The sequence below is a fragment of the Podarcis tiliguerta genome (assembly GCF_965153285.1).
Source record: "Podarcis tiliguerta genome assembly, chromosome: 14".
In the NCBI taxonomy this organism is placed as follows: Eukaryota; Metazoa; Chordata; class Lepidosauria; order Squamata; family Lacertidae; genus Podarcis; species Podarcis tiliguerta.
The window spans coordinates 39,895,698-39,905,469 of NC_139547.1; the positions used below are offsets into that span (position 1 = coordinate 39,895,698).

Here is a 9,772-nt window from a genome sequence, read left to right on the forward strand (position 1 = left end):
TCCTGCACTCTCTATTGTTGACTCTCTGGTCCTAGTCCAACACTCTAACCACTACACCACTAAATAAATGCTACTGGGAAAATTAGAAACCAAGAGATAAGTATCCAGTTTTTTTGAAGAAGAAAAAACTACTAACATGTTTCTTTTTAACAGTAACCCCACATGTCACATAGCAAATCATTTTTTAAACTGAGGGGACTTTCATGAGCAGACTGTGGTATGACATAGAATCATAGAGTTGCAAGAGACCACAAGGGCCATTGAGTCCAACCCCCTGCCAAGCAGGAAACACCATCAGAGCACTCCTGACATATGGTTGTCAAGCCTCTGCTTAAAGACCTCCAAAGAAGGAGACTCCACCACACTCCTTGGCAGCAAATTCCACTGTCGAACAGCTCTTACTGTCAGGAAGTTCTTCCTAATGTTTAGGTGGAATCTTCTTTCTTGTAGTTTGGATCTATTGCTCCGTGTCCGCTTCTCTGGAGCAGCAGAAAACAACCTTTCTCCCTCCTCTATATGACATCCTTTTATATATTTGAACATGGCTATCATATCACCCCTTAACCTCCTCTTCTCCAGGCTAAACATGCCCAGCTCCCTTAGCCGTTCCTCATAAGGCATCGTTTCCAGGCCTTTGACCATTTTGGTTGCCCTCCTCTGGACACATTCCAGTTTGTCAGTGTCCTTCTTGACATGGGGACCTGCCCTTCTTAGTGCTCAAAAAACCACACTGGCCATGCCCAAGTACAGTGGTAGCTCGGGTTACATACGCTTCAGGTTACACACTCCACTAACCCAGAAATAATGCTTCAGGTTAAGAACTTTGCTTCAGGATAAGAACAGAAATCTGGCTCCGGCAGCGCAGCAGCAGCAGGAGGCCCCATTAGCTAAAGTGGTGCTTCAGGTTAAGAACAGTTTCAGGTTAAGAACGGACCTCCGGAACAAATTAAGTACTTAACCTGAGGTACCACTGTAGTTCCTTGGATACTAATTTGCAGTACAAAACTCATTTGCCCTTTATGGAGATGTCACATGATTTATCTCAATATTATTGACAAGCAAAACTGAACTATTATTTTTACATACCTGAAAATGTGGAACAGAACCAATGTTTATTTTTTGTAAACTGCTTAGAGGTCTTAAAACAAACAAGCAGCATATAAATGTTGTGGAATAAATAAAATAAATATTATCATCATTTAGGTACATGGCATTATCACCTCACATCCATTTCTTTAACATTGATACAAATAGCATAACCCTATAAACATCTATTTCTAGAGTTTAACAGAACTCAAGTAAGTGCGTATAGCACCACAGCCTACATGCACTTTGATGTCACCAATGTGCCGCAAATGAAAAGATACGTCCTGAGTACCTAAGTATAGTGAACATATTAAACCAAATTATGACAAATTTTAAAATTAAAAATAGAAAATCGGAACCATTAAGGATTTAAGTTTATCACCCATTTAAAATACTAGATTCAATGTAAAATCTAACAGCATCTTAAGCAATCTAAAAAACCCAAATTTAAGAGTTAATAGTTACAAACCCTTTCAAGTACTGTAAATGCGTTTTGAACTAGACACTAAATCCTTGACACAAGTCACCAGGCCTTCCTTATGTCTAGACAGTATCAACAAGTTACCATCTAGACAACAAAGTTGCAACTCCAAAGTCCTGTGAAATTAACCCAGTGGATGAAGGCATCCAATGAACAATTAATTCAAATTCCATCAATCATAGGAAGGAGAACAGCAGAAGCAGAGGATGGGAACGTGCATGGAAACGGTACCTGGCGCAAGGGCTGGGAAGGCTGTGGCCCTCCAGATGTTGCTGGATCCTAACTCCCATCAGCTCCAGCCAGCATGGCCAGAGATGATTTTAGTTGAGAGTCCAGCAACATCTGGAAGGCCATAGGTTACTTATCCCAACCCAAAGTCCTCTACTTTGGGTATAAATGCTGTATTTCATGCTTTTGCTCTACTGCAGCATTTGTTATGGCATCAGCTTTTGCAGAGCCCATTAATATTTATTATTCCTCAACTGGCAAGGAGGGGTGTGTGCCTCTCTATAAATTATCCCACCCACTCGTAGAATCACATCTGGATGGGATGCTACATAAAAGCCACCGAGTCCAACCTCCTAGGCAGGACCTCTTAGTACAAAAACTCCCCCCAATATACAAGTTTCCCACCCACCCCATGCCAAATCCTCTTTCCCACCCCAGAAAGAAAAAAGGTCTATGAATTAGGAAAACCCCACCACGCACGGGGCCTATTACCTCCAACCAGCGCACTGGGTTTGTCACACACATGCAGAGAGAGTGAAAGCAAACTTCCCCGCACACACACGTACCCGGAACCAGTATCTCCACGGAGGCCCTGCCAACAAGGGTGGAGGCGGAGAGACACAGACATAAGAAAGGAATAGAGGAAGAAATGGGGTGGGATTCCACACACACATTTGCCCACCCGCTTTAAACCTCCCTAGGCCTCAAAACCAACCCGAAGAAGCGACGCGAGTAGAAGCCCCGCGACCTCCCTCCCTCCCTCGTAGGCCGCGAGGGAGAGGTATTGCAAGGGCTTCCCCCGTCTCCTGCCGCCTCCTCCTTCCCGCCCCGACGATCCCCAACACGGGCCGAAGCGGCCAGCCTCTCCCTCTCCGCGCTAGGCCGCGCCAGGCGAGCCCTGCCGTGGCGGCGGGTGGGCGCATGAGAGGGCAACTTTCCTTCAACCCCCCACCACCACCCAGGGCGGCCGGCTCCCTTCCTGCCTCAGGGCCTCCTCCCTGGCCCGACCCCTGCCAAGGCTGAGGGGAGCTAGGGAGGCACCCGCACGCTGCCCTCAGACCCTAGGCCGCGCCGCCGCCGCCATAGAAGACACCCGCCTGCCCGCTCGCCCACCTGGGTTGCCAGTCATTCCAGCTCCGCGGGTGATAGTGCTGCCTGGTGCCGGAGGAAGAAGCGCCGCTCAGCCGAGACCCCGGGGCTCTGCGGCTCATTACCTTGCCCGAGACGGCATGGCCGGCCGGGGAAGCGGCGGCGGCAGGGGAAGGAGGAGGAGGAGGAGGCAATAACAACAATAATAGCAGCAGCAGCAGCAGTAAGAAGAGCGGCGGTAATGGAGGCGAGCGGCTACTGCGGCTCGGCGGGGTGGCTACTCCTCCTGAGGCGGCGGGCGCTCCTCCTGCTGTCTCACACGGGAGGCGGGGAGGCGGAGGAGGAGGAGGCGACGACAGCGACGGCGGCCCCGCCTGCTAGTAGTGCTGCTGCTGCTGCTGCCGCCTGATTCCAGCAGGCTGAGGCGAGGGCCCGCGCGCGGCATGCCGGGAACGCAGGCCGAGACGAGCCGAGGTGACCGCCTGCCGCGGAGCATCATGGGACGGCCGCTGCTCTGGCCGAGTCGTGAGGGGAGAAGGGGCGGGTTGAGTTCTTACCGTTCCTACCTCTCTTCTCAGGGCATGGCAGCCACAGCTCTCTCTAGCTGTCAGATTCATAATAATGATGGACATATTTAACAAATGACAGATTGGAATATACAGACAATAAAACGAAAAATAGTATTTAAGCAATGCCAAGAGCAAAAATAATTAGGATACGGTCACCATCAGTGCAAACATCTTGAACATATGTCGGTGCTGCAACCCCTCCAAAATGTCCATATGGGCAGAACTGGCGTCATCAGGGCAGCCCCTTTTAAAACGTGGTTGGGGGGGTTATTGGGTGGTTTTTTTATTTTGATTATATATTTTGTGGTTTTATATTTTGATTTTGTTCTATGAACCCCCCTGAGATCTACAGGTATAGGGCAGTGTATAAATTCAATAAATTGAAGGAGGAGGAGGAGGAGAGGGTGCCGGCCGGGGAAGAGGAGAAGAAGAGGGTGCGGGGTCAGGAAATACGTTCAAATTCAGCACAAAGCAGGGCTGTGGGGTCCTTCCCCCATTGGGCAATTCCATAGTAACGTTTGCTGCCCTGGGCTCCTTTGGGAGGAAAGGCAGGATATGAATCTAATAAACAACAGTAAGGACTGTTAAGTATAAATTGAAAAGTGAATATGTGAAAGTGGGTTCTGTGTTGTAGGTTAGGAGTCAAGAAGTGGAACAGTTGAAGACCACTGCTCTAATATTTAGCTATCAGGGCCCGGTGAAGTTAAAACCTCTTAGATTACTCAATTAATGAATAGTCATAATATTTTTATAACTAAAAATTTAAATAATAGTTCTTATTTAAAACACACCTACAACCTGCAGATAGTAAGCCCCACCTTACAAGAGACAGTACTTCCTGTGTGAGAATCTTCTAAAATGATGCCTGCTGCAACGCACGAAATCTTTAAAAAAAACAAGCAAACAAAGGAAGCAGGCTTTTTCTTTAGAATTTTTGGGTGCTTTCCCATTTGCAAAATTATGCAGCTTGAATCTGTCAGTTAGACACATGAACTAGGATTTATTTAACTGGGTGACAACCTTGCTAGCTTTGCACTCAGTGCTCCTGAGAGCGGCACCTCTTCCCCAGAGCTTCCCTTCATGCAATCAAAAGTCCCTGTACCAGGATTGTGCAAGGCATAATCCTGCACCAGATGAGGTGTCATATGAACTGCATTTGGTGCATGTAGGATTTACAGTATATCCTGCCGTGGTCATGTGGCAACTAGCCTCTGCCATATTCCAGAATGCTCCTGTGTCAGCATGGGAATGGGCATAGCCAGGGAAGGGGGCAGCCCATAATTATTGAATCAGGCCCACCTGTTGTTTCCTATTGAGAAAGCCCTCCTTCCACCAGTCCTTCTATTGGTATAGGATCCAATGGGTTGTAAGGGTGTGGCTGTCATCTGCAGGGGGTTGGATGTGCTGCCAGGCACACCCCCATTGGCATGGCCCTTCTCTGCCTCCATCAGACCTCATTTTGGGGGTGACCTTCCCAGCAGATTGACAATGGACATAATCTCCCATCAGTTGGGCTGTCCATGGGGAGAGGAGGACATTCCAAGAGCAGCAGGGAATTTCTACCCACATGGACTCTCTCTATCACTGAGGTGGGAATTCCACCATAGTGAAACTCCCTCTGACCTGGAGAGAGTCCAGGGTTTGGATTGCACAGTAAATGCTAAATATAAGAAAATATGCATTCTGGTGGTGATATGTCTCCTTGGCAACCGTGTTCATAATTTGGAACCAAGATGTCTACACTGAAAATATGAAACAATATCCTTGACCACTTCCCGAAAGAGAAAGCAAGAGAGTCGTTTGAGTATAGTAATGAAAACAATAACACTTCCTTTACAAGGAAAAGGTCTATAAACTAAACTATGATAACACAGGTCTATATTAATACATTTGCCGTTGCTCTATTTTTGGAGACATGTAGAAAAGGTCACAACCATGGGCTTACCTCTCTTTATTTCATGAGAAATCTTGTTAAGGTCAAACTTTATTATGTTTATTATTTCAAATATTTCTAAGCCACCTTTCAGGACAATGCCCTTGGCAAGGCTGCTTCCCTTATAAGTAGCATAGGAAACTGGAACATTGGTCCAGTGTATTGTCTACACTGGCTGGCAGCAGCTCTCCAGGGTTTCATTCCTACCTGGAGATGCCATGAACCGAACCTGGGACCTTCTATATTTGCAAACCACTGAAGAAACATAGGCAGGGTATATTCCTGATTTTTCACAAAATGGGTCCCAATTCAACGGAGCGACAGAGTAGCAGCCAGTGCTGTGCAAGCGGAGTCAGAACAAGGCTGAAACTGTACATGCATTTTCAACAGAGCCTGGCCCAAGACATTTTGGCATCTGAGGCAGACCACAGAATGGTGCTTCCCTCCCTGCCAGGGAACAAGGAGAGAGGGAATATCTACGTCAGGAACAAGCAGGGGAAAGGTCAACATTGGGATCTGCTGCCCCAGTGGATCCTGCCATCTGAGGTGGTTGCCTCACCTTGCCTCATGGCACTGATTTTCAAACATTGGCCACATTCACACCATACATTAACACAGTCATGGCTTCCCTCAAAGAATCCTGGGAGCTGTAGTTTGTTTTGGGTGCTGAGAGTTGTCAGGATACCCCTACACCCCTCAAAGAGCTGCAATTTCTAGAGTTCCCTGTGGAGAGGAGTTGATTGTTAAACCATTCTGAGCACTGTATCTATGAGGAATCTCCTAACAACTCTCAGCACCCGTAACAACCTAAAGCTCCCAGAATTCTTTGGGGGAAACAATGAAGGTTTAAAATGGTATCATAGTGCTTTAAATGTATGGGTGTAGCCACTTTGATAATCACAAAGGATCTTTCTTTCTTTCTTTCTTTCTTTCTTTCTTTTTTTCTGACCTTTAAAGCCCTAAATGGCTTCAGCCCAGTACAGTGGTACCTCGGGTTACAGATGCTTCAGGTTACAGATGCTTCTGGTTACAGACTCGCTAACCCAGAAATAGTACGTCAGGTTAAGAACTTTGCTTCAGGATGAGAACAGAAATTATGCAGTGGGAGGCCCCATTAGCTAAAGTGGTACCTCAGGTTAAGAACAGTTTCAGGTTAAGAACGGACCTCCAGAAAGAATTAAGTTCTTAACCCAAGGTACCACTGTATACCTGAAGGAGTGTCTCCACCCCCATCGTTCAGCCCAGACACCAAGGTCCTCCTCTGAGGGCCTCCTGGTGGTTCCCTCACTGCAAGCAGCTAAGTTACAGGGAACCAGGCAGAGGGCCTTCTTGGTAGTGGCGCCCTCCCTGTGGAACACCCTCCATTCAAATGTCAAGGAGATAAAGAACTACACAGCTTTTAGAAGACATCTGAAGACAGCCCTGTATCGGGATGTTTTTAATACTTGATGTTTTGCTATGTTTTTATATATGTTGTAGGCCGCCCAGAGTGGCTGGGAAAACCCAACCAGATGGGCGGAGTATAAATATTAAAATTATTATTATTATTATTATTATTATTATTATTATTATTATTATTTCTTTGGAGCATGTGATTCCGATATCGCTTCATTTTCATTGGTTCCTAATTTGTTTCTAAGCCCTGATGAATGTGCATCTTATCTATCACCCACAGCAGGGGTGGGGAACCTTTTTCTGGAGTGTGGAGCCACACTCCGTTCTGGACAACCTTCCTGGGACCACATGCCAGTGGTGGGTGGGGCAAGGAGCAAGTGTAGATATTACCTTTGTGCAACAGGCTAGTTTCCACACACACTCACACACCCCTCTCTATCCACCCACGAGACAAGAAAGAGACCTTATCAGAGTTCAAGAACACATTCCTCTCCAGAAAAAACATTTCTGGTACATAACAGGGCCAAGGAGGAGTCAATGTATAGCCTGAGGAGAATTCTGATGACTAGATAGAGATTGAAATCCTGGAAGCCAAGACCCAAGCTTGGGGCAAGTACTCTGATGAGAGAACACCAGCTGGGATTTAACGTGGCAAAACATGCAGCAAAGAAAAGCATGGAAATATAGGAGGAAGAAGAAGAAGAAGAAGAAGAAGAAGAAGAAGAAGAAGAAGAAGAAGAAGAAGAAGAAGAAGAAATTTATGTATACCCCGCCCTCCCCGGCCAGAGCAATGGGGGGAACAAACAAACAAACAAAACCAGTTTATTAAAATACAGGTTAAAATACAATTTAAAATGCAGCTTCATTTTAATAGTAGCCCATAAATCAAAATGATAAGGGGAGGGAAACATAAGGGTCAGACTGAGTCCAAACCAAAGGCCAGACGGAACAGCTCTGTCTTGCAGGCCCTGCGGAAAGATATCAAGTCCCGCAGGGCCCTAGTCTCTTGTGACAGAGCGTTCCACCAAGTCGGGGCCAGTACTGAAAAGGCCCTGGCCCTAGTTGAGACCAATCTAACCACCTTTGGGACCTCCAAAGTGTTGTTATTTGTGGACCTTAAGGTCCTCCGCGGGGCATACGAAGAGAGGCGGTCCTGCAGGTATGAGGGTCCTAGGCCGCATAGGGCTTTAAAGGTCAAAACCAGCACCTTAAACCTGACCCTGTACTCCAGCGGGAGCCAGCACAGCTGGTAAAGCACTGGATTAATGTGATATCGTGGCAAGGACCCCATAAGGAGCCTCGCTGCGGCATTCTGCACCTGCTGGAGTTTCTGGGTCAGCTTAAAGGGCAGCCCCGAGTAGAGTGAGTTACAATAATCAAGCCTAGAGGTGACCGTCGCATGGATCACTGTGGCCAGATCAGGGTGAGAAAGGTAAGGGACCAAGTGCTTGATACGGCGGAGATGGAAAAATGCTACCTTTGCTGTGGCTGCAACCTGCGCCTCCACGGAAAGGAAGGTGTCAAAGGTTATACCCAAGCTCTTGACAGAAGGCGCTGGCACTAATTGAGCCCCCGCAAGAGATGGGAGTTGGCCCCCCAACCCCATGTCGTCCCGACCCAGCCAAAGGCCTTCGAAGGATTTAACTTCAACCGGCTCCCACGCAGCCATCCAGCCACAGCTTCCAAGCAGCTGGTCAGTGTGTCCGGGGCCGAGTCAGGGTGGCAAACCTTAAACAGATGGGTTGATGACAACCCAGCCCAAAACTCCGGACAATCTGGGCAAGGGGGTGCATAAAGATATTGAAAATATATAGGCTATAAGGGGGCGCATATGTCTGGACAGGATATCTTGCACTGTTTATTTAATTCAAAAGCATCTTCAGGAAGTTCAGCTTGTCACCCCTGAAAGAGCAAAGATCATGGAAGGGAAAGACAACTTGCCCAATTAACAGATCTTATAAAAAAAACACACACTCTCTACTGCTGCTTTTAATTACTTTTAAAAAACCAACCACACACCTCCAGGAGATTCTATCACAGATCCACTGTGTCATGTCTAGTTTGACCTTTTCAAGAAGAAGAAGAAGAAGAAGGTGCCAGCTCTGGAGAAAACAACTAGAATGCATTGAGACGAGTTCAGATTTCCTGGTTTCAAGACAGCATTTGGAGTTCATAATAACAGGCGTGGGAAAAGGCAGTACACTTTGGGCAGGGGTTTTGATTTAACAAAACCAGCCACCTGTACAACTTTCAGCAAACCTTTTTACCTTTGACATTAAATAAATGCAATTAATGAGGCTTACTGCAACCACGCTTCAGCATGACGCGGTCAGATATAGACCGCAGCTCCTTTTCTTTTCCCAATTAATTCTGTTTAAGGGGGGGAAATGTTAGAATTCTGTCAGAAGGCCAAACATTTCTTAAGACCTAGTTCTCACCGAGCTGGTGAAACTGTGTGTGGGCTACATCACTTCAGACACAAACAGAAGGCTCACAAGATAGAATTCCCTCCACGCCAAATCAGTTGACCCTAACAGAAAATGACCAAGCCCCACTTCTATCTATTTATTACCATTGGTAGAGGACCATGGCAAGAGGGATTTATTGTTAAAGCAGCCCAGGAATTGTAGCTCTGGGAGGGTAATGTGGGGCTGGGGTGTCTTCTAACAGCTCCCAGCATCCTTAAGAAACTACAGTTCCCAATAAAGGTAAAAAGGTAAAGGATCCCTGGACAGTTAAGTCCAATCAAAGGCGACTATGGGGATGCGGTGCTCATCTCGCTTTCAGGCCGAGGGAGCTGGCGTTTGTCCACAGGCAACTTTCTGGGCCATGTGGCCAGCATGACTAAACCGCCTCTGGTGCAACGGAACACCATGACAGAAACCAGAGGGCACAGAAACGCCGTTTTCCTTCCCGCCAGAGCGGTACCTATTTATCTACTTGCACTGGCGTGCTTTCGAACTGCTAGGTTGGTGGGAGCTGGGACAGCAA

General features: G+C 47.0%; 1 protein-coding gene across 1 annotated transcript in view; it reads right to left on the reverse strand.

Annotated features, from left to right (window-relative positions):
* Positions 1–3,292, reverse strand: part of SMG1 (SMG1 nonsense mediated mRNA decay associated PI3K related kinase) — a 72,959-nt gene extending 69,667 nt beyond the window's left edge. Inside the window, exon 1 of the mRNA XM_083413273.1 lies at positions 2,909–3,292. Within this exon, the coding sequence (XP_083269399.1) occupies positions 2,909–3,006 (98 nt within the window). The 5' untranslated portion in view covers positions 3,007–3,292. The remainder of the gene's footprint in view (positions 1–2,908) is intronic.
* Between the last annotated feature and the right edge of the window lie 6,480 nt (positions 3,293–9,772).